The sequence below is a fragment of the Cyprinus carpio genome, chromosome B3, assembly GCF_018340385.1.
Source record: "Cyprinus carpio isolate SPL01 chromosome B3, ASM1834038v1, whole genome shotgun sequence".
NCBI classification, from domain to species: domain Eukaryota; kingdom Metazoa; phylum Chordata; class Actinopteri; order Cypriniformes; family Cyprinidae; genus Cyprinus; species Cyprinus carpio.
The window spans coordinates 22,398,987-22,424,384 of NC_056599.1; the positions used below are offsets into that span (position 1 = coordinate 22,398,987).

General features: G+C 37.8%; 4 protein-coding genes across 6 annotated transcripts; 1 reads left to right on the plus strand and 3 right to left on the minus strand.

Annotated features, from left to right (window-relative positions):
* Positions 1–478: 478 nt before the first annotated feature.
* Positions 479–1,822, minus strand: LOC109080096 (ferritin, middle subunit-like). The gene is made up of 4 exons (XM_042720268.1): positions 1,581–1,822; positions 1,263–1,409; positions 993–1,118; positions 479–889 (listed from the first exon to the last, which is right to left on the minus strand). Exons 1-4 carry the CDS (start codon positions 1,683–1,685, stop codon positions 731–733), a joined length of 537 nt encoding a protein of 178 aa, XP_042576202.1. The 5' UTR covers positions 1,686–1,822; the 3' UTR covers positions 479–730.
* Positions 1,823–6,152: 4,330 nt separating this feature from the next.
* On the minus strand, positions 6,153–7,473 carry LOC109054930 (ferritin, middle subunit-like). Its single transcript, XM_042720270.1, has 4 exons — positions 7,202–7,473; positions 6,937–7,083; positions 6,667–6,792; positions 6,153–6,563 (listed from the first exon to the last, which is right to left on the minus strand). Exons 1-4 carry the CDS (start codon positions 7,301–7,303, stop codon positions 6,405–6,407), a joined length of 534 nt encoding a protein of 177 aa, XP_042576204.1. The 5' UTR covers positions 7,304–7,473; the 3' UTR covers positions 6,153–6,404.
* A 1,792-nt stretch (positions 7,474–9,265) lies between these two features.
* LOC109054941 (aldehyde dehydrogenase family 16 member A1-like) lies at positions 9,266–18,888 on the minus strand. Of its 3 annotated transcripts, XM_042720266.1 has the most exons (17): positions 18,508–18,846; positions 17,372–17,471; positions 17,143–17,269; positions 16,761–16,918; positions 16,583–16,660; positions 15,002–15,348; positions 13,806–13,964; positions 13,539–13,692; positions 13,249–13,324; positions 13,069–13,174; positions 12,762–12,892; positions 11,601–11,768; positions 11,277–11,481; positions 10,734–10,735; positions 10,132–10,315; positions 9,819–9,944; positions 9,266–9,613 (listed from the first exon to the last, which is right to left on the minus strand). In XM_042720266.1, the coding sequence occupies exons 1-17, from the start codon at positions 18,592–18,594 to the stop codon at positions 9,431–9,433; spliced, it is 2,391 nt and encodes a 796-aa protein (XP_042576200.1). In that variant the 5' UTR covers positions 18,595–18,846; the 3' UTR covers positions 9,266–9,430. The 3 variants fall into 3 exon arrangements, with proteins under 3 accessions (XP_042576200.1, XP_042576199.1, XP_042576198.1); XM_042720265.1 differs by lacking the exons at positions 9,266–9,613; positions 9,819–9,944; positions 10,132–10,315; positions 10,734–10,735 and having other exon boundaries at positions 11,148–11,481; positions 17,143–17,266; positions 18,508–18,605; positions 18,826–18,888; XM_042720264.1 differs by lacking the exons at positions 9,266–9,613; positions 9,819–9,944; positions 10,132–10,315; positions 10,734–10,735 and having other exon boundaries at positions 11,148–11,481; positions 18,508–18,605; positions 18,826–18,888.
* Positions 18,889–19,496: 608 nt separating this feature from the next.
* LOC109054953 (apoptosis regulator BAX-like) lies at positions 19,497–25,370 on the plus strand (the record flags this gene model as incomplete). The annotated part of the gene is made up of 5 exons (XM_019072182.2): positions 19,497–19,833; positions 19,908–19,938; positions 24,366–24,533; positions 24,630–24,765; positions 25,293–25,370. Coding segments are annotated over exons 1-5 (435 nt in total), but the record flags the coding sequence as incomplete, so codon positions are not given.
* Between the last annotated feature and the right edge of the window lie 28 nt (positions 25,371–25,398).

The window sequence follows — 25,398 nt, forward strand, 5'->3', positions numbered from 1 at the left end:
AGTAGTGGCCTAATACACAATCAAGTGCCTCACTCCATACTCAACAAGATAGCAATAAACATTAAAGCTTACTTTACATTGTAAACAACAGAGCCCCACCCCAGGTTTTCATAATGTATTAACTAATAATCCTGCTTAAGTAAACTGAACATATTTAGTTTAATTCTAATTTTTGTGGGTCTGTATTAGTCATATTAAACAGATATCATTTGATTCTCATTTCTGAACTATTTTCCCTTCTGCATATGCTCCTGTAGTTTTAGTGTTGTTATTATCAGTCAGAAGGTCAGTCAATATGCAGTGCATAGTATTTGGCATCAGATGCCACACAGTCTTACATATAGTTTAATTATTACCTCTTTGTAGGCCAGAGAGAATAAATCATTAACGACTAAAAGATAAATGCTTGTTCAAATATTACTTTTGTACTCACTAACCTCTGACACACCTGTTTGTTAAAAACAAAGAGACCAGTCAATCCAGCCAAAAATGTTTATTCATCCAATTCACTTGGTTAAAACCAATTAGTGTACATTAAACACAAAAGCATCAGCTTGATGACTAAAAATCACTAGACGACCAATCAAAAGAGTCAGTATCTTATAGATGTAGCCTCTAAATGTTAACCTTAAGCCTCTCAGTCTAAAAGCTTGCATTAAAACTGCATGATAACATTGCTTGATTATTTATGCATACAGTATAGTTGGAGGCTTTGATCTGAAGGCTGCATTTAGCTGCTGTCTCCATCCAGGGTGTGCTTGTCAAACAGGTACTCCGCCATCCTGTTGTTGCCAGCATCCATCTTGGAAAGGTTGGTGATGTGGTCACCAAGTTTCTTGATGGCCTCAACCTGCTCATTCAGGTAGTGAGTCTCCAGGAAGTCACACAGCTGTTGGACAAGACAATGGAAGAGATGTTAGGATGCTTAATTCAATAAATTAGGATGGGATAGAGGCAGGAATGTACATCAAAACATGGTCTTAGAAACTCACATGAGGGTCTCCCTTCTCAGAGGCGACCTTATGCAGATCCAGCAGAGCCTGGTTGACGTTCTTCTCCAGCTGAAGGGCGCACTGCATAGCGGTCAGTCCATTGTCCCACACATCTCGATCAGGTTTCTGAAGAGAAAGAGAGACACGTCAGTGATCACGTGATGCCCCTCCCCCTTCAATTCAATGGGCCCTTGCAAATATGGATAGACCTAGAGCCAGATTTGCTCATCAAATCGTTCGACATTGAAAACGTATTTCAAATACAATTACCTTCACGTCCTGAAGCACAATGCGTCCCCCCCTCTTGTTCTGGAACTCCATGAACTTCTCAGCATGCTCGCGCTCCTCCTCGCTGTTCTCCTTGAAGAACTTGGCAAAACCAGGAAGGGCGACATCATCCCGTTTGAAGTAGTGAGCCTGTAAGAACAAAATCGTTAAGGTAAAGATTAAAAACACCGAGAGACGCGCTCGTTCACAGCATCTGAATTGCATAACGTTAGACTGTCGCGACCAAGAGAAAAAAAAGTCAAAAGACATGGTTTAGCATATAGATGAAATAAATAAATAAATAAATAACTAGATACTTACCATGGAGGTGTAGGTGTATCCAGCGTAAAGCTCCAAGTTGATCATCTTGTTGATCAAAGCCTCGCAGTCGCGGTCGTAGTTCTGGCGAATCTGAGAATTCTCCATTTCGGCGGTTTTTATCGTTTTATTATCAAAAACGTACAAAATATGAAATTTCGACGAGATCGAAGTTCCGTTCAATCACTGTTGACGCAAGAACCTCTTCAGATTTTCCCGAAGTTGTGAGTGAAAGAAGGTGCGCGTTCATATTTTATAGCCTACGATCACAACATGATGCTGAGTCAGTGGAAACTAGCCAATCAAAGAACGAACTGAATAATTAAGTCACGATACACTCTGCTGTGTCATTCTGTAAGATAACAAGGACAAGATCGAAGTTCATGAATGAGATTTTTTTCTTGTTCACAATTATTGGCAAACTGAATAAGGTCCTGCGGGTTCTGCTCCACATTTTCTGATGTGGTACAGTGAACTGATGCATGCATGGCACTCCAGTCCAGGGTACTTGAAATAATACCAAGGTGCATTCCCTAAAAGAAAGCACAATTTGTACATAAATCTAAAATTCTAACCAATGTGTTATCTAACCTAAAATTAACCAAATGTCCATTTACAATGTTTCATCAAGGAGTTATATAAATAAATAAATATTCATCCATTTTACAAATTGCATGTCGTATATATTGCCATGTGGATGCTGGAGCAAAAATAAAGACAAATGAAATATAGAACAATTAATATCAAATAATTTTCTACTGTCATTACTAGAATGTCTATAGAAATGTAACAGGTGAAATGTCTTTGCGCAATATGTGTGATATCAGTAGGCTTACTCTCCTTATGATACTCACTTTTCATGTCACATAATATGCAGTCGGCAGCAGTTTCAAAGCGATAAGACTTTGCAAACTCAGCTTTCGTGGTATGGTTGATCTGAACAGGGCCGTATCACAAATTTGGACTAGTCCTATGATTCCTGTAAAAAAAAAAAAAAAAAAAAAAAAAAAAAAAAAATCCTCGTCTGCACATGTTTTAAAACAGTTTACATTCATCACAATAGGTTAGTATTTATTAAATTCCAAAATATCATAATATTTGAAGGATGCAAATGACCCTGCATACTACAGCAACAGCCTGTGTGATGTGGCAAATATCATGACACAGTTCAGCAATATCCCGTCACAGTGATATCATCCCTGGTAACTGAATTTGGATGAAAAAAATGATTAGGGTGACAATGACAAAGCATGTTGTACCAGTATGAACTTTCAGTCTGTCAGCAAATGTAAACGGACAAAGACTTGACACTGAGCTGTGTTGCTGTGACTCAGCAAATTCTCATATATATGCCATATTATGGAACATGTGAGTATGTTTGTTATTTGATCATCTCCACAGAGACCAGGTGAGTTTTACACCTGCCATGACCTTTTTCAGTTTAGTAACACCAGGTAACCAAAATTCCAAAATTTAAACAGAATATTCACCATGTCTTTCATTACAGTTTGTTCTTTAAAATAAAAATTATAACAAACACTAAAGGTTGCAAATAGGTTTAACACTGGAATGAAGAATGCTGAAATGCTTTACAAAACCATATACTGTGCTATAACAGAACACAAATTCAGTGTAATAATTGTAGTTTTGTCTTAAAGAGACAATTCTGTCATTGTTTACTAAAAAACAACAAAAGATTTTTGTCATAGAAGTTTGTATGTGGTATGTGAACTATTTTTATGAGCTATCCATTTTGACAATAATTGTAAAAGCTTATTTTGTAGAGGAAATATATTGCAATACACTTATTTTATTTTTCAGAACCACATCAAACATAATTGTCATTCTGTGAGAGCATCACAAAACTGGCACTGAAACTGATACATCAAGTATAGAGAATCACAAAACCAGAGGCAGTTTAACAGGAATGAGTAAGTATTGCACACAAACCAATCCATTCCAACAATCAAGCACAAGACCACACATCTACAATCTACAAAAATTGTAACTACATGATGAATTTTTTGTTGACACCTGAAACTGGACAGTGGATTTCTAGTTCCCAGTGTGCTTTGTGTTGGACTGGGAGGGTAAATGTTGAAATTGGTGAAATTTTGTTATTTAAAGGGGTCACATAATGCTACTAATAAGAACATTATTTTGTGTATTTGGTGTAATGAAATGTGTTCATGTGGTTTAAGGTTAAAAAACACATTATTTTCCACATACTGTACATTATTGTTTCTGCTCTATGCCCCGCCTTTCTGAAACACGTCGATTTTTACAAGGCTCATTGCTCTGAAAAGCGAGGTGTGCTGTGATTGGTCAGCTATCCAGCGTGTTGTGATTGGCCGAATGCCTCAAGCGTGTGATGGAAATGTTACGCCTCTTAACATATTGTGATGCCCTGTCCGGCAGGAGCGGCGAGACATAAACATAAAAACCATTATAAACGTGATATAAACATGACTTCTAGTCATGTCTTCTTTTGGAAGGCCAAACAAAGTAGTTTTGCTTTCACAGTGAAACAAACAGTGTCTATACGACATGGCGGTGGCGGAAACAACAAAACTACAACGAGAATAAAAGGTACGCCTTCTTTCTTTGCATGAACATCTGGGTGGCGTTATGCAAATCTTCCCACATAGTGATGTAGAGATGTGGGGGCATGTTTGAATGAGCCGTTTCGGGGGGGCGTGGACAAGTGTTAACTTTTATAAAGAATATCTCTTTGGATTTGAGACTTTAGTCTTTGCAACTTTACAGATCTTCTTTATTCACCAAGAGCTTGTCACACTTCAAAAAGAAAGGAAATTTCAAAATCGCATCATATGACCTCTTTAAAGGGGTCCTATTATGCTTTTTCACTTTTTCAACTTTAGCTAGTCTGTATATAATGTTACTATAATGTTACTATAATGTTACTGTTTGAGCATAAAAAGATCTCCAAAGTTACAAAGTTCAAAGTCCAATTTAAAAGGAGATATTTTATTTAACAGGAATCACTTTTCAAAAACTACAACTTACAACTCGTTTGGACTACAACGCATATTTTCTGGGATTTGTAATATCACAAATATCGACGAATGGGATGAGACCTGGTTGAGCTGCACTAGAAAAGGCAATGACTGTAATCACTATGTCGGAGACACGCTAGCTTTGCCAAGGCAGACGAGCTTAGCGTGGTTACAATCATCCGGGTTTAAAGCGCGGTCAAACTGATTTGATTTTGACACAATATTTACACTAAAGCTCCCAGCAGCGGCTATGGTAAGGGACGTGACATTTCCCGACCGTGTGCCGAGTGGAGCCAATCACAGCACACACTGGCCCAGCTAACCAATCACAGCACATTTTGTATTTCAGTAGGCGAGCCTTTATTTTAATAATGTAAAATGTGAAAAATAATGTGTTTTTCGAACAACCCAGTATGAGACCCTGTTCTAGTACAACCTTAAAACAAAATCAAGACTTTGTAAAAGAGCATAATAGGACCCCTTTAAGTCCTAGTATTTTTGTTGGAACTTTAATTGTACGGAAAAAAAGGTTTTTACATTTTAATAAAGTGTTTAAGAACTTATAAGTGCTGTTTAGAACACTAAGGCTCTTTATCATGATTTTTAGGGGCCAGAAATTTCAGGTGTTTTGACTTCCCATAGACATATAAAATTCCAAGCCAAGTTGTGTGCACTCATGAATAGCTGACACCACAGCTGAGATGAGGGGCTGAAGGCCAGCGATCTAAATGCAATCGATAGGCCTATTGATTTTTTTACATAATTTTAAATGTTTAAGAAATTATACCAGAAGTGTATGCTATACTTTAGGAAAGCTTTAGTAACAAAACTATTCGCTGCACACTGGCTGAACTGGGTTGAATCTGGTCAAAACCTGTATAACTGAAATCCTGAGATCAAGTCAACATGACATTATGCCTTTCTGTGTTCTGTGCTGCAGGGGAACTCAACATGACATTATGCCTTTCTGTGTTCTGTGTAAACCTATGGGTCTTCCTCAAAGTCAACATGACATTATGCCTTTCTGTGTTCTGTGTAAACCTATGGGTCTTCCTCAGACAGATTTGGGGTATGTGTAAAACTAGTGGCCTAATACACATATTAAGTAACACTCCATACTCAACAAGATAGCAATAAACATTAAAGCTTACTTTACATTGTAAACAACAGAGCCCCACCCCAGGTTTTCATAATGTATTAACTAATAATCCTGCTTAGGTAAACTGAACATATTTAGTTTAATTCTAATTTTTGTGGGTCTGTATTAGTCATATTAAACAGATATCATTTGATTCTCATTTCTGAACTATTTTCCCTTCTGCATATGCTCCTGTAGTTTTAGTGTTGTTATTATCAGTCAGAAGGTCAGTCAATATGCAGTGCATAGTATTTGGCATCAGATGCCACACAGTCTTACATATAGTTTAATTATTACCTCTTTGTAGGCCAGAGAGAATAAATCATTAACGGCTAAAAGATAAATGCTTGTTCAAATATTACTTTTGTACTCACTAACCTCTGACACACCTGTTTGTTAAAAAACAAAGAGACCAGTCAATCCAGCCAAAAATGTTTATTCATCCAATTCACTTGGTTAAAACCAATTAGTGTACATTAAACACAAAAGCATCAGCTTGATGACTAAAAATCACAAGACGACCAATCAAAAGAGCCAGTATCTTATAGATGTAGCCTCTAAATGTTAACCTTTAGCCTCTCAGTCTAAAAACTTGCATTAGAGCTGCATGACAACATTGCTTGATTATTTATGCATACAGTATAGTTGGAGGCTTTGATCTGAAGGCTGCATTTAGCTGCTGTTTCCATCCAGGGTGTGCTTGTCAAACAGGTACTCCGCCATCCTGTTGTTGCCAGCATCCATCTTGGAAAGGTTGGTGATGTGGTCACCAACTTTCTTGATGGCCTCAACCTGCTCATTCAGGTAGTGAGTCTCCAGGAAGTCACACAGCTGTTGGACAAGACAATGGAAGAGATGTTAGGATGCTTAATTCAATAAATTAGGATGGGATAGAGGCAGTAATGTACATCAAAACATGGTCTTAGAAACTCACATGAGGGTCTCCCTTCTCAGAGGCGACCTTATGCAGATCCAGCAGAGCCTGGTTGACGTTCTTCTCCAGCTGAAGAGCGCACTGCATAGCGGTCAGTCCATTGTCCCACACATCTCGATCAGGTTTCTGAAGAGAAAGGGAGACACGTCAGTGATCACGTGATGCCCCTCCCCCTTCAATTCAATGGGCCCTTGCAAATATGGATAGACCTAGAGCCAGATTTGCTTATGAAATCGTTCGACATTGAAAATGTATTTCAAAATCAATTACCTTCACGTCCTGAAGCACAATGCGTCCCCCCCTCTTGTTCTGGAACTCCATGAACTTCTCAGCATGCTCGCGCTCCTCCTCGCTGTTCTCCTTGAAGAACTTGGCAAACCCAGGAAGAGCGACATCATCCCGTTTGAAGTAGTGAGCCTGTAAGAACAAAATCGTTAAGGTAAAGATTAAAAACACCGAGAGACGCGCTCGTTCACAGCATCTGACTTTAGCATATAGGTAAAAAAAATAAATAAATAAAAAACTAGGTACGTACCATGGAGGTGTAGGTGTATCCAGCGTAAAGCTCCAAGTTGATCATCTTGTTGATCAAAGCCTCGCAGTCGCGGTCGTAGTTCTGGCGAATCTGAGAATCCATTTCGGCGGATTTTTTGTCGTTTTATTATCAAAATGTTGGTAAAAAATTATAAATACGAAGTAAGATGTTTTCGAAGAGATTTTCCAGCGAGATCGAAGTTCCGTTCAATCACTGTTGAAGCAAGAACCTCTCCAAATCTTCCCGAAGCTGTGAGAAGGAACCTGCGCCTTCGTCTTTATATACGCTCACAACACGACGCGTCAGTGACACTGAAAACAGCCAATCAAAGAACGAGCTGAGTAACGAGGACGTGGTAAACAGTCAGCTGAGAGTCAGCAGACAAAGGAGATAAGATATTTGTTACCCTTTTTCATAATTAATGGCAAGATGAGCCCAACAGAAAACGATTTGACATTCTATGTTTTGTATGTATATCAGTTCTTTAAGAACAGTAAATTCGATGTTTTGTAATTATTTATGTTTAAATTACACCAGGGGTGTAATGCAATTGATTACATATTGAACGAAAAAAATCTTCATAGACTGTGTTAATATAAAAACACTGAACAGTAAACCTGATTCTAAGATCTGCGTTAAATGAGAATGGAAAATGTTCAGTAGCCTGTAATCAAGAGAACACCCTTTGGTATAATTTAGTAATTTTTTATATAATTCATCATGTTGTTTCAACCCGGCACCTGTGCCACATTCTATTTTCACAGCAAACATTTAAGGTTGAACCTTAAACTGTTTACAAAATAATGAAATGACCCTTGACTTCCTTGACTTTGTTTGCTCGAGTCAAAGGATCAAAGTGTGTTAAATTAATGAAATGAAAGTCTAATAAAGGATAAACATAAGTAATATTCAGTAGCATGATGTTAATCTAAAAATCATCCTAATAATAACGTTGAATTTGCTGTGCTGCGTATGTTACACTATAGAAACAGAAACCATGGTGTGGTAATATCATGGGACAGTCTTCCAACTATATGGAGCTCTGTTTTTATCACTTAGTAACTGCCTTCAGAATCAGACTCAAAGGTTATCCATCAGGTGACAGTGACTAAGCATTTTGGTACAATAATTTGCACACGCAACCTCACTTTTGTCAGCAATAAAACATGTCCATTCACACGACATGGCTTTTTGCTGTGTCACTGTGACTTAGCAGAATTTCACCATTTCACTTCCTTATGCGTATTCCTTATGTGACGCCAGCACGTTTGGGACTTGAACTCCTCCTCAGGGTGTGGACTGGAGTCTTCATGTCAGCTTTTGTAGTAAACAGCTTTCAGACTGCCACATTATAGTATTTTTATATCAGTATTTTTCATATATAAGACTTCTGGTAGTAATGAGAATGTGATATTAACGATAGATAATAGAGTAGTAATAGATGGTAATGAGAGTAATTTTCTATTGTTGAACGAGGAGACCTACATAAACTTGTAACCCATGTAATGCTCTACACTACTTTTTAAGTCTTCCCAGATGTCTGCTAAAGAGCTCTTGAGCTGGGAAACATCTGCTGTGTAAAAGCATCTGATAAACATATTAGATCAGTTTTACATAGGCTACATTCTAAATCATAAACATATTCAAGTAATTTTCTAAATGTTTATTTAACATCTGATAGGAAATGTCTTAGAGGTGTATTGCAGATGAGCAAATACAATTAACTAAAAAATAGCAATGGCTATGGCTTTGTACAACACGGAGACGTCTATTTTATGTCTGCATTTATGTAAAATAGACGTCTCCGTGTTGTACGTGTACTATCAAGGGTGGGTAGCCATTGTTATTTTTTAGTTAAGTAGAACAGAGTACCACTAATTTTGGGCCAGTTTTTGATCATTTAATATGTTTTTAATCAGTTAATTTAAGCACTCTAAACAAACATATCATTGTTAAATGAGGTACCTCACATACTACATATGACAACAGGGAATGTATGATAATGTTTTACATTTTTTGCATTTGTAATAAAACCTGTACTATATTGCAATAAACAAGTTAAACTTGTTATAACAGTTTATTTGTCAGAATACAACCGTCTGTCATGGGAAGCATTAATAAAAGTAACCTTCCTTATTTCACATGACTTTGTGAAAGTGAAACAACTGTTAGAATTTCTTCTAACATGCCCGGTCACTTTCTGATGTCCAAAATTTAATAGTAAGTGCTTTATGCCGTAGGGATCCAAATACTTTTCCAGACCACTGCCTTCCTCCAAAGCTCTTCTTGAAGAGAGGGATTTGAGCTGGTCCAGTTTTGTCCTGCTTCCCTCTCCTCCTCCTCCTCCTCTTCACAGTGTAGCCACAGACGTTTAAGGGGACTGACACAGGAGTACTGAAGAAACTGACAGCCCTGATGAAAAAAGTTCCATACATACAATAAGATTAGTGCTGCCAGAACATTTTCCTTGTTCAAAGCAGGTATACAGATATAGAACACCATCTCATCAAACATATTCAAAAACAAAATACACAAATTCTCTAAACCCCAAATCCCAATTTACATCCTACTTATAAAAAAAAATAAAAAAAAAAATATATAAAAATAATTCCCTCACCTCTTTACTTCCCCAATACCAAATGCTTTGAATAACACTGTGGTTGGCAAGTGCCTGGGTCAGCTGATCCCTGCCCCCGGTTATTATACTGACCAGACCTCCAGGGATATCAGAGGCCTGCAGGACCTTTGAGCAAAAAACAGAAGTCGAATACATTACAAACAAAGAATTGCAACGTGAAGATTAATTGTAAAATGTGAACATTAATGGAGGCAGTCTGAAGGTTACAGTGTGAGTGTAAAGTGTCTACTGCTACCACTTAAAACACACACATAATGTATACAGAAATTTTTTCATTTGAGAAGTAACAAACCTGTATAAATTCAAGAGCTGGAAGAGGGTATTTTTCACTTGGCACCATGACAACAGCATTACCCATGGCAATAGCTGCCCCTAGCAAGGACACCAGAGAAAGCAGCGGTTTGGAGTTGGGGAGAATCACTCCCACTACTCCTAAAGCCTCAGGAGATGACAGGGGGTAACCAGACTGCAGCAAGCTTAATTGACAGGCGATCCGACCAATCATAACGGCAAATCAAATGAATCAAAACGACAAATCAGAAAGGAGAGATTGAAAAGGCGATCTCATAACGGAGGAAGGGATGATCGGTTCACGTGCCACTTGAACTGAGGCCTTTCCATGGTTGAAACAAGAAACCTTTTGATCTTCATTCATGTTTATTTCATGCTATAACTAATAAAGAGGAAGGGATGATCGGTTCACGTGCCACTTGAACTGAGGCGCTACAGTGATCTGTCACGACACATTAAAGGGGTCCTATTATGCTCTTTTACAAAGTCTTGATTTTGTTTTGGGGGTGTACTAGAACAGGCTCTCATACTAGGTTGTTTTCGAAAAACATTATTTTTCACATATTTTACATTATTACAACACCTCTCCAGTCTGGCATGAACAGCTCCAATAGTTCCTGTATAAAATGAAGGCCCGTCTGAAATACGAAATGTGCTGTGATTGGTTAGCTGGGCCAGTGTGTGCTGTGATTGGCTCCAATCGGCACCTGGTCGTGAAATGTCATGCCCCTTACCATAGCTGTCTGCGAGTTTCAGTGTAAATATTGCGTCTAAATCAAATCAATTTGAGCACGATTTAAACCCGGATGATTGTAACCACGCTAAGCTCGTCTGCCTTGGGAAAGCTAGCGTGTCTCCAACAAAGTGATAACACTCGTTGTCTTCTCTAGTGCAGCTCAACCAGGTCTCGTCTCATTCGTCGATATTTGTGATATCACAAATCCCAGAAAATATGCGTTGTAGTCCAAACGAGTCATTAGTTGTAGTTTTTGAAAAGTGATTTCTGTTAAATAAAATATCTCCTTTTGGTATGAGAGGACCATGGCTTGTCAGAGGTAGCAACAGTAACCAAGCGGGGCAGTCATTTGCGAAGGGTCAATTGTGCAAACATTCCTATACTAATCAATAAATATTGTAGGTTCTTACTGGAGTTCCACCCTGCTCTTTATCACAGCGTGCAGCCCAATCAGAGAGCCCGGAGATGCTAAGCTGCACCTCTTTCTCTGCCTCTTCTAATGAGATGCCGGTTTGAGTCTGGATCGATAGAGCCAAGTCCCGTCTCCTCTTATCTAGACCGTCAGCAAGTGAATAAAGGGACTGAGAGCGTGCAACGGGACTCTTCTTCATCCACCTGCAACGACACAAGGAGCATCACAATAGTTCTGTCATTGATTTTATCATACAAGTTTGACCTACATTTTTCTGGTCCATATGTTTTATCCTCATGGTAACTTTTCCATATGCTCCTACCCTGGCTGGACCTTGATGGCAGCCTCTACTGCATTCCGGACATCCTTCCTGCCTCCGTCTGGGCATTGAGCCAGTACAGCGCCCCCCGGGGCCAAAACTGACTTGCTGCAGCCCGAGTCAGCTTTACGCAACTGACCACCCACGAACTGGGAGTAAAAGCGAGGGACACTAAGAAAGAGAGGAGGAGAGAGATGGTTCACAGAAGAAGACAAGAAGATGTCTGAGTTTAGCAGACAGCAGTAGTCATCATTTAGCCACATTTTATACATTGGTCTCAAACTCAATTCCTGGAGGGCCACAGCTCTGCACAGTTTAGCTCCAACCCTAATCAAACACAACTGATGCAGCTAATCAAGGTCTCAGTGGGTATCACCTTGATATCAGTTTGAGGTCAAATATTAGTCAAGACTTGATCAAGATGCTGTAACATCATTTTAAATTCAGCTTGTTTGTGTTGAATTTCTGAAATAAATGAACTTTTCCTCGACATTCTAATTAACTGAGATGGACCTGTACATTTATGCATTTAGCAGATGCTTTTATCCAAAGGGACTTACGGTGCATTCAGGCTATACATTTTTTGTTCCCTGGGAATTGAACCCATGACCTATTACACTGCTAACGCAATCCTCTACCACTGAGCCACAGAAACACCCCATATCCCCATATCTCTGTGATTGAACTATATAGGGCCTGAAAAAGGATATTGAGATTGAAACGTTGGGGGGAAAAAACACAAGTAGTGCATTTTCCTATTTTTTAACTGTCATTATTTGCATACAATGCAACAAAGATTGCTAAACAGACCCATTTTGCTCTATGCCATCTTTCTTAAGTCATTCCCCCCTTTAATTTGGCTCAAATCTTTGTCATTTGGACCCCTATACAATTCTACAAAACAGTGGAATAATCATTAAATATTCATCCATGACATTAAATATTTCACCAGGAAAAAAACACAAAACAAAATCAAAACTCTAGCTTGACTATAGAATTAAGTGTTAGTGCTAAAATCTAAACTCAATCTAAATACTTCCCAAGACAAACTTTTGATGATATTTATGTGTTTATACCAGCTGTACCAAGACTGTTTAATTTATGACACCAAACCTATATGCAGTTTGCAGTTCACCATTGATCTATGAGCTCCAACACACCCACCTGGAAGGATCAAATCCTTCAGGTATCATGAATTTGGAAGCTGCAGAGCCAAAGTCAGCATAGTTGATAGGGCTGGGACTGGAGTGAGGGAGGGAAGGTGAATGTGACAGCCGAAGGAACTGATACAGACCCTACAAGGGAACAAAAAGCAACAAAGGAGTCAGACATTCTCAACTGGTCACCAACCAAAACCATACATCCAATCAGAAATATAGTAGAAAACCCAAAGGAACAGAAACAATAGCGTAGACACTGAATCCCATTTTCAGCACATGAAACTAAACATGTGACCATTTTTATAATATACCTCTCTGCCTCCATCTGTGCAGTTCCCGCTCTCCCTCCGTCCACACAGAGGCAATGCAGGATCCATTACAGAATGACAGTTCACCCACACTGAACCTACACACAGACTATAGAGAAAGAAAAAGAGATAGTAAGGGCAGTAAGAGAGGTTGCCCATATACTTGACCAAGCATGTACGTACCTCTTTGCAGACTCCAAAGCCAGAGTCAAATCTTCAGTCCAGATGGAGGCTGCCTGACCATGAGGACTGTGGTTTCCTATACACAAGCACAGATCAAAAAACTTTTAACTTTTCACTTATATTGCAATGGCATTAATATAATAAGTACATTGGTGAAAATATTCCATTAAAAGCTGCAAAACAGAATGATTTTCACTGCACTCAGACAACAATGCATGCCTATGGAAATAGTCAACTATAGCAAGATCTTTAGCTTCATATAAATCAGTTCTTTTTAATTGCATCCTCACCGAGTGTAACTCCCTCAGCAGAGCTCCTGAAGGATATGAGGGGCAGCACAGGGCCTGGAGGAGGTGACATCACAGACTCACAGGAAGGAGCCAGTCCACACAGTACAGTGGGGGGGTAGAGAGCACCAGTTCCAGGTGGACATGACTGGATCAGCTACAAGATGTAAAACAACAAGAAATCAGAAAAGCGAAAGCATTCATCCATTAAATACCAAAAAAGTCCATCCTAAAACATTTGGCAACATTTAAACGTAAATGTTTACACACTGTCGCCCCCTGCTGCTGGGCCTCCTGAACTGCAGCATCTATAAGATTCCTGTCAGCCTCAGTGGCAAGAGGAACACATTTCATCCCATTCATTCTCAACTTCAGTCTGGCCACAACAATGTCCAACACTGATTCCTGCACACAGAGCACCCACTGGAACTGGACAAAAGTAAGAGAGAAGCAGGCAAAAAGATTAATATTACATTTGTTCTATACATGACAAGTGGTTTTCAATCAGTGAGCACTTACTACTGAAGCACTTACTACTGGTAACTGGTTTTATTTTAGAAAATAAGCACTAATAACAAGTAGTATATCGTCACTGCCCGATGAAACTCATGTATGTCCAAAACGGTTACTTTTCAGGAAGTGAAAAAAACACCGTATTTCAAAAGCAGTTGAATGTAGCGTTGTCATACTTGGTACGGCATCTTTACATGTAACCATATTCTTGCCAGTGTAATGATATAATCCACATTTGACCAAAATTGAGTTTAAAAGGACATACGTGCATATTTTACAGTAACGGTGGTCGATACGCGTTCTTCCGATCATTAATTAGAATGGCCAAGTCGCGTTTCATATTGACAGATGAATACGCTCAGTTTATTAAATAGCCTACGTCTTAGTTTATTAAATATATAATAAACTTGAGAACAGTTGTCAAAAACAAACGGTTGCTGATACTTTACCTCACAGTGTTATTCGGCTATCCAGTGCTGAGCTTAGATGAAACACGAGACCGGCGAGATGCTTCCACAGGGTGGGAGATACGCGGTGTGATTGACAGCTTTGACACCAAATGGATATACGTGAAAATCAGATGACATGATTTCACAACTTTTCATTGGCCATTTAGATATGTGAAGCATACTGTATACGGAAATGAACCTGGACATTCAATCCGTCGAAAAAATCTCAAAATCGGCAAAATGGACATACGTGGTTTTCATCGGACAGCGACGATATAATAAATAATAGATACACACCTATTAAATAATACAAAAATGCCACATAACATTTTTCCTATGTTCTTTGCTGAAAACCTTGGAAACTTGTAAAATATTTACAAGAATTTTTTTAAATATTCTTGAGAAATTTCTCATGCTCTCCAAGGCTGCATGCATTTGATCAAAATACAGTAAAACAGCAATATTGTGACATATTACAATTTAAAAGAACTATTTTTTTTTTACATCTCTTTTCTTCTTGAAGGCCAGCTCTATCACTCCATCCACAGCACTGTCGAGGTCTGCCGAATCAAAGATGATAAAAGGGCACACAGAGCTGAGTGAGAGAGAGAAAGACATGGGGACTCCCCAACCAGCCACTGCTTTAGCCAGGGCTTCTCCAGTCTGTTGTCTTCCGCTGTAAGTCAGGTAGTTCACTTGTGGATTTTGAGCTACTTTGGCACCCAGTGATGCTTCGCTGCCTGTGACCACATTCAGTACTCCAGCAGGGATCCCAGCCTCCATAAACAGCTGAGCCAACAGAAGGGCAGGAAGAGCGGTAGTCTTGCCAGGCACCACAATTACAGCATTGCCTAGAAAATAAATAGACATGTAAATAAATAATAGTTAACCAGCAGTTTGATTTGCACCTGCACTCTCATTCAGATAGGATTACTAGTATTTATGAGCAAGAACTCCTAATGAATTTAAATCATAAATTATATATATATTATTTGTTTAAGCAGTTAAATGCAGGGTTATAATAATAGTTCATTATATTTAGAACTAAAACCATAAAAAGTTGTTACATGAAATAAAAAGTTAACTGAAATAAGCATAAATATAGTAATTTTATTTCAGCTATTTGCCAAGGGAACACTTCTCATTTACATTTAGTTTAGCTTAATGTACTAAAACAAAATACAATTCTTAAAACTAATATATATATTGAACACAAAACTAATTAAATGACAAAAAAATAAAAAAAATAAACAAAAGTAACTAAAAATGGAAAATGTATAAATGTAAATAATTCAAAATATTATAATTATAGTTATAACGAAAAATATAAAAAAATGTTACTTTAAATTAAAACTTAACTAAAATAAAATGAAATATAGTCCTTTCATTTCAGCTATTTGCCAAAGCAACATTTCTCAGTTTTATTTATTTAACGTAATGTACAACAATAACTAAAAATAAAATGAAATAAAAAATAATAATAACTATAAATATATTTTAAAAAACAAAAAAAGGAATCAAATGACAAAAACACAAAGTGAACAAAACAAATTAAAATTACAATGGAAAACATAAAAATTTAAATGATTCAAAATATTTTATTAATAAAAACTATATGATCCTAAAATAACACTGGTTAAATGTAAACCAATGAAAAAAGGTTTAACAATGCACGCACACAAACCCCACAATTTAATAGGGACGATGATCAAAATACTGTCATTACTAAAGTGAAGTACAAAATAGATTTTTAAAATAAATTTGTAATTTTTAGTATTACCTTTAAATGTGAAACATGTAAATTACGTGCCATTAGTGCTGCATCTGCAACAATGCAATTTTTTGAAAGTGCCACAGTTTTATTACTGTCAACACTATTAACACAAGTTGACCTTCAAATGCCTAAACTGCTGCTGTCAGCAAGTTATTTTAAAAAAATAACAAAATTTGTGAGAACTTGTTTCGTTTTTTGTTCCCGTTTTTAAGTCACTTCATTCATCTTTCGAAAGTGTGGGGAGTATATGAAAGTATGATTATATTGTTCATATATTATGTATCTTATCATGTTTTAAGAGAAAGACTCACCCATAGCTAGAGCTGGTAAAACCTTAAGCAGAAGAAAGTAGATGGAGCAGTCATCTGAAACAACCACTGCCACAACGCCTAGTGGACAGACAAAACATGACATGAGACTTTAAGTACAACACATTTTCTCACTGTCTTCAACAAGTTCTGTCTCACAGACTCACATACACACACAAACCTTGCGGGATCCACTCAGGCATGAGCGTGTCTCGTAGCTGAGCCCAGCTGGCATAGTATTGGGCCAGTCTGATGAGCACAGCAGGAGAGACAGAAGACTGAGAGAGCTCACACAGATCAGACACACACTGACTGTGTCTCTGCAGGACACTCGCCAACCTGCGGCACAGACATTAATAATGATGTAACATTTATGACATTATTCTGAGTAAAGCTCTAGTACTTAGATTTACATTTACGCATTTAGCAGATGCTTTTATCCAAAGTGACTTACAGTGCATTCAGGCAATACATTTCTTTACCATGTGTGTTCCCTAGGAATTGAACCCACAAACTTTTGCACTGCTAACGCAATGCTCTACCACTGAGCCACAGGAACTCACTTGAGTAACACTTTGGCTCTTTGGTAACAGCTCAGTTCACTCCAGGTTTTGAAGCCTCCAGCTGCAGATGAGGCAGCAGACGCAACATCCTCATCTTTAGCACAAACAGTGCTGCAGACCACCGCTGCTGTACAGAGACAGGAGGAGGAGGGCAGGAGAAATATCTTATCACTGCATGGAAGATAATATAAAAGATCTGGACTTCAGGGAAAGATCAAATATCGCTTACCTTTGGAATCAGTCACATCTTGGGTCTGTCTGTCTGCAGTGCTGGAAAATTTCCCATCAATGAAGAAGCCAAGAATGCGAGAGTGCTTCTCCAGCCATGACTGAGAGAATGACACAGAAAATGGACAGCTTCTTGAAAATCTGTGTTTAACTGGAATGAATATCTCACACAAATTGTGAGAAAATCTCACACGGCAACGATGACATTACACTTTAAAAATTAAGTTAAAAAATTCAAATTTCTCTGATGATTCAAACAACAAGCATGTTTGATTAAAGTAAGCAAACTGTAGTTTGGTTGTTCCACCTCTCCGAGGGAACCAATAGAGTGGCTTTGAGAAAACAGGGTGAAGGTTGCAGTAGATCATTCATAGAACACATAGCTTGCACAAACTACATTAACAGTTAACCATTTTGAACTTTGCTCACAACACTTAAAGGGGTAGTTTGCGACAAAATTACATTTACTTAGACTTATTTTGTTCCAACCTGTGTGACTTTCCTTTGGCTTTTTATAAAGTGTGATATAGCAAGATAAACATTGACAAGCTCAATCACTATTCACTTTAATTGCATTGCAAAAAGATTAATGCGTGGCTACTAATGTGAATGGTGACTGAAGCTGTCAGTTCGTAGCCTTCTGCCTAAGATGTTCTTTTGTATTTCACGTGAGAAAACAAGTCATATGGAATTGGTACATGTTGAGAATGAGTAAATGACTGAATTTTCATTTTTAAGCAAACTACTCCTTTGAGACATCCATTGTTTTTTAATGCAAATTTATAGCAAGAGGACCACCACCAGCAACTCATCACATGCTTTTCTCGTGAGCTGTCTGTATCCTAATGTACAGTCACGTGTAAATCATTTTAACACAGGGTGAAAAGGTGGCAGTGTTCTGTGGCACTTTAAATGATACATAAATATCAAAGGATTGATGAGTCAAAGTATTAAATGCATTTAAGATGCATTTAATTTAAGATGCATTTTATTTTGCCTTCTAACTCTAGCATTCTCTATTCTAATATGCTAACTGAGACTTCTCAGAACACTTGCATATCATCGCTCTTTTGTTGATTTTGACCACTAAATGTAAATGTAAGATTCAAAGTTAATTTACCCCGAGGATCGCTTTACCTGTGCAGTTGCTGTGCTCGTGCTGGATGGCCCATACTCCATATTTTGAAAGATGTCGTGCACAGTCTTTGCAGAAGTTCCTGCCATAACAATTTAACCTATAGAAACAAAAAATGTTTCTGACTTCTGAAAAATATGCTGATTCACAGTGAAATAATAATACTGAGTGTATTGATTCTTTCACTTAATAACAGCGATCAAATGTGCAAAGCTGTCAACTACTAGTTACAATAAGCAGGAACTGACGAATTATCGAATGCAAGAAACACGTAAATATAAAAAAAAAAAAATTCCAAAGTGCATTCAGCGTGAGCTTACAAGTCCACGCGTTGGTATTTCTTCCTGGTTTGTATTGTGTTGCCAGATCGCGCAACAAAATCAAGCAAAGTGGTATTTAACAGCAAGTCACCAAAAAAGCGAAATGAGCTAACACTTTTTTTTTTTTTTCTGATTTGACGGAATGAGTGGATGGAACACCACAGAAAAAGTATCATAATAATATAAATAATAATAATAAAAACATTTTTTTTTTTTAGATTTATGAAGACTAGACATTGCAAATGGTTAACTTAATTTTTTTCAGTAATACTTTCATTACAATATACTTTAAAATAATACAATATAGGCTACTTAAAATAATTAGAAATTTATTTTATGAAAAACACACAACCCTTTACTTTCCGTATTTCTAAGTATACTTTATGAACAAACAATCCCAGAGAAACTGAAGGAGACATGGCAACACTGGTTGTAGTCTGCGTCAAACGAAACCCCTCCTGATACTGTTGTATTGTACTCATCATTCACAAAAATAGACTGAGCTGTCATTATAATAAGTAATACGTTAGAAATGCACAGGACCTTAAAGTCAAACCATATTCGTTTTGGCATAGATTTCAGATGGATTTCAGGAAGGAGTCCATACTTGCCATCTAGGCTGTGTCTCATTTCGAAGGTTGCACCCTTCGCATACGTCATCGATGTTTGTCCCAGTTCAGAAAAGCACCCATTGATTATAACATTGTTATTCCTCGTAAATAGTAAATTCCGGCAACTTATTTATTATTATGTAATGCAATGGTTACTTTTCTGAAATGAGGTAGAATCGGTGGCGTAGGTGGCCGAAATGAGCGACCTCTGGAGGGCGCATGCCTTCGAAATGAAACAGAAATTGTTACTCATCTCCACAAAAGTTGGAATAGCCTACTACAGTAGCGTGGTATTCCCCATAGTTTCACCCAGTCGAAACCATTACTTGAAACACTAAGTAACAACAACAAAAGGCTATTGCCTATATTTTACTGATGGCTTGCGAAGTCTCGCAGGGTAAGTGACTTTGTTTGTTTGTGCTCTTAAGCGACGTAAGATGTGTGTTACTTATGTTTCTCTTCGCTCTGCAGATGACCAGATTGGAGAAGCACTCTTAATCAGGTACGTTTTACTCTTAAAATTCATGATGCCACTGTAGATTATGTCGTATTTTATATTCATTATAAACTTACAGGGCTCATATGATGCTGCTAAAAAGAACATTATTTTGTGTGTTTGGTGTATGAAATGTGTTGTTTGTGGTTTAAGGTTAAAAAACACATTATTTTCCACATACTGTACATGTTTCTGGTCTATGCCCCGCCTTCTGAAACGCCTTCTGAAACGCGTCGATTTTCACAAGGCTCATCGCTCTGAATAGTGTCTATACCGGAAGCTACAGTTATCGCATCGCACCGCAACAGCTCTATGCTGGATGCGACAAAGCGACCATTGCAAATAATTTTAATGGGGTCATATGATGCAATTTCAAATTTTCCTTACTTTTTGGAGTGTTACAAGCTCTTGGTGAATAAAGAAGATCTGTAAAGTTGCAAAGACTAAAGTCTCAAAGAGATATTCTTTATAAAAGTTACTTGTCCACGCCCCCCTAAAACGGCTCGTTCTAACACGCCCCCACATATCTACGTCACTATGTGGGAAGATTTGCTGTCACCGCCCAGATTTACACGCAAAGAAAGAAGGCGTACCTTTTATTCTCGTTATAATATTGTTGTTACCGCCGCCGTCATGTCGTATAGATGCTGTGTGTTTCACTGTGAAAGCGTGGACGATATCCACTTTGTCATGCCTGGAGCTGATCCGTGCTGGTCGCTGACGAAATACATCAACTTTGCACTGTGGATCGCCGAATAGGTTTTCACCGTGGACGAAGCGGCGTCCAGCCCGGGGTCGTCACATGTAGTTGCTGCAAACACAAGGTACGCTCCTTCGTAGAATCCGCCTGCCGCACCGTTCTCTAGCCACCCGCCTCTGCTCACTCAAGCCGGCCGCGGCTCACTCTAGACCTCCGGCCTCTGCTCATCAAGCCGGCCGCAGTGTGTGACGTTGTTCCGTTGAGAAAGCAAAACTACTTTGTTTTTGTCTTCCAAAAGAAAACACGACTAGAAATCATGTTTATATCACGTATCACTCAAGGCCGCGGTGTGTGACGTTGTTCCGTTGAGAAAGCAAAACTACTTTGTTTTTGCCTTCTAAAAGAAAACACGACTAGAAATCATGTTTATATCATGTTTATAATGGGTTTTATGTTTATGTCTCGTCGCTCCGGCCGGACAAGGCTTCACAATATGTTAGGAGGCGTAACATTTCCGTCACACGCTTGAGGCATTCGGCCAATCGCAACGCGCTGGATAGCTGACCAATCACAGCACACCTCGCTTTTCAGAGAGATGAGCCTTGTGAAAATTGACACGTTTCAGAAGGCGGGGCATAGAGAAGAAACAATAATACAGTACAGTATGTGGAAAATAATGTGTTTCTTTTAACCTTAAACCACATAAACACATTTCATTACACCCAATACACAAAATAATGTTCTTTTTAGCAGCATCATATGACCCCTTTAACTTTGTGTCAGTACGTCATAAATAGAACAACGCATCAGTTTAATGTTGGGTTTTGTCGCGGTGCAATGCAACACTACGCGTAAAAAGACAGTATAAGTCATTATAATACGTAATTATGTCTCCACTGGATGCAACCAATGCCTTGTTTGTAATAGGTTGTATTGTTTTTGTCGTGTCGTGCTGGTGTTCTGACTGGGACACCCATCACAGTATGACAAGGGGCGTAACATTTCCGTCACACACTTGAGGCAATCACAACGCATTGGATAGCTGGCCAATCAGAGCATACCTTGCTTTTCAGAACAATGAGCTTTGTAAAAAATGACACGTTTCAGAAAGGCGGGGCATAGAGTAACAATAATGTACAGTATGTGGAAAATAATAAGCACATTTCATTACACCAAATACACAAAATAATGTTATTTTTAGCAACATCATATGACCCCTTTAAGATGTGCAGTACACCGCCCCCTAGAGGAACACATTGCAGTTGTTTTGACTGAGTTTAAAATTCAGAAATGTGAATAAATTAATTTAAAATACACAAGAGTCTGACACTTAAACCTTAAAGGGTGTGTCTTGTTGCTGGTTCATAGAACCACATTTCTATGTATCTTTTTCTTTCATAAGAAAATTCAGATACACACTATTGAATCAAATTCAAACCTATTAATATATCATTTTTGTAAACATACAGCATTTCCTCAAAGGCTCTGTCTTGTTACTGGTACATAGAATAACAGATATCGGTTGAATTTGCAGAATATAGCACACCACCTGCTATTGAAATGTAAGCAAATACATCAATGAATAAAAAATACAAATACTCTTATTTCAGCTTTATGGGGTGTGTCTTGTAATTGTTTCATATGACGTTTAAATGTTGGTTTTATTCAAAAAAGTGTAACACAACAAAAGCTAGCCTATTGAATTGTAAAAACTGAGAAAGAGCTCTGGAATCTTCCCAAAGAGTGTGCAGTACACCACCCTAGAGGAATACATTGCAGTTGCTTCGGCTGAGTTTGATATTCAGAAATGTGAATAAATAAATTAAAAATACACAAAGTCTGACATGTCAACTTTAAAGGGTGTGTCTTGTTACAGGTTGATAGAACAACATTTACATGCTGGCCTCATGCACAGAAATACAACACAATGCACAATATTGAAATGGCAACAAATACATCTATTCATTTTTAATAAATACGCTCTTCTGTCCCAATTCTAAGGGGTGTGTTATGTTACTGGTTCATGGAACATTTGCATTGCAAAAGCTATTTAAATGTAATCATTGAGCAAAAATCTCACAAAGCCTTTCACAGATTGTGCAGTACACTGCCCCCTAGAGGAACATGTTGCATTTGTTAAGACTGAGTTTGACATTCAAACTTTTAATAAATTAAATTAAAATGCATACAGTTTTCCATCTCATCTTCAAAAGTTGTCTCTTGTTAATTGGGCCTAAAAGAGCAGTCCGGTGAGCAAGAACAAAGTCAATAGTTGTGTAACTCCAAGGCTGTCAAGGCTATTTTATTCACTTAAACATTGGATGAAGTGATTATTTTGTTCTTTAAAGGGGTCATATGACATTGCTAAAAAGCTAAACATTATTTTGTGTATTTGGTGTAATGCAATGTGTTTATGTGGTTTAAGGTTCAAAAAACATTATTTTCCACATACTGTACATTATTGTTACTCCTCTATGCCCTGCCTTTCTGAAACGCATCGTTTTTTTTTACAAAGCAAAAGGTGTACGCTGATTGGCCAGCTATCCAGTGCATTGTGATTGGCCGAATTCCTCAAGCATGTGACAGAAATGTTAAGCCCCTTAACACAGTGATGCCGTGTGTCACGGTGCGATGAGACAAAACCAAAAAAAAACATTACAAACGAGACATTTGTTGCATCCAGTGGAACAACCTCTTTAAATAGGGTTTCCATTTACCTAAGAAGACCTGGCAAACTATTGACCAAACCTGTCTGAGATTGATACAGTTATTTAAAAAGATGTGAAAAACCACACAAACAAAAATCTTACTCTTTATTGTACTGAAATCCTATTGATATGTCACTTGTGTAATAATTTGGAATGCAGTGTAGAAACAGACACCGGCATTGTAGGCTATTTTCACAGGAAACAGTCCTCGTCCTCCGCAAAATGCACTGCACACATCTGAATATTTCGGTTGAACTGTTCTGGAACAGTGTTGTTAACACAGCTTAACTACTGATTTCTAGTTGTGTCCTCTTTTGGAAGGCCAAAACAAAGTAGCTTCGCTTTCACAAAGAAACACACAGCGTCTCCACCACTGAAGAAAATAACATAGCCTGTGATGCTGGTCGCATGTTGTTGTGATAAACTACACTAGTCAGCATTTGAAGTGGATCAAAACCTTTCATCAAAGTTGTCCTAAATCCAAAATGTGTACTTGTCTTAAGACAACTTTTAAGGAATTTTATGATCCACTAAAAATCAATACCAACACATTTTAAAAATATATTTTGTTGTCAAGTCATAAAAATAAAAAAAAAAACAATAAAGACAAAGCTGACTGTAACAAAAAAAACATTTAATAAAGACAAAGCTGACTGTAACATTTTTATTCATTCAATATTTAGAACTTGAACCCACTCACTAAAACAGACACTGCAAAAATTGTAATTTATCATGGTTGTGAGGTTATAATATACCTAATATACCTTGTAGAACATCTACTATTCTTGGTAGCAATCAAATCATTTTGGAAAATCTAAATGTCATAGTGGCTAGATTGTAATGTAATGTTGGCTGTAATTGGAATTCGAGCACCATTTCATACCGTCGTGAATGTCATTTGAGGAAAGTCATAATGAAATTATTAATGTTAAAATTTTCATGTTTATTGGAGGTAATTGTGAATCTGTTCTAGTATCTCTAAGAACATTTGACTCATATGCAGTTAACAAAAAAATGTCTTTCAGGCTGGTAAGAGATGAGGTGATGAACGTAGCAGATGAGGATGCAGCCCCACCAGCCCTTCCCGAAGTTCGTCCAATAAACAACAGCCAAGACCAGAAGCTTGTTGAACAGCTGGCAGAGACCATCAAAGTGATTGGTGATAGACTCAATAAGGATAAAGCATTCAATGAGTCAGTCTGAGATTTGAATCTTTAAACATCGGTGTTGCTGTTTATACTGGTTTTAAAACAACAGGTTGCACTTTCTGTTCTTCTGACTTCTCACAGCATGATTGATGGCTTAGTAAAAGTGGCTGATAAGAGAAGTTTCTGGGAACTTGTGAAAAAAGTTTTCACAAATGGCCAGATCAACTGGGGGAGAATTATAGTGCTGTTCTATTCAGTTGGAAAACTGTCTGCAAAGGTATTGGATTAGTTAGACCCTGCATGTTTCTGTTGTCTTTTGAAAGGGGTCATGAAATGCCTTTTTTATTATTTTGTACTGTTTTCTGAAATCCACTTATAATGTTACACCTTTATTGCTTGGTTTCTGTGTAGACATGCGTTTTTTCTCTCGTTATTTACGCTGTATGCGCAAATCATTGGCCAGGGCTAAACAGGCAGGGATATAGAAGCAGGTGTTGATTTTCTTCTGTGGAGGTGGAGTTTAGCCACACTATTACATCATAGAGTGGCACATTCCACAACCTGTCATTTTGGACGATCAGCTTCAATATAAGCTGTTTTTAGACTAATGACAAAGTTTTGAGTTCTGAAACTTACAGGATGTTTTTATAGTACAATGACCTCTTATATATCGAAAGATCAAGGGAATTTTTTTTTTCTAAGTTCATGACCCCTTTAAAAAATTTGTTAATATGTCTGTTGTTTGTAGACATGCATCTTTATGCTTATATCTGTGCATCTAACATACCTCTTTCCTCTCAATAGATGGTCCTTGCACACTTACCCAAAATTGTTTCAGACATTTTGACCTTATGTCTGGATTACTTCAGGAAAAATCTGATGAAATGTAATAAAAAAAGAAGAAACATGT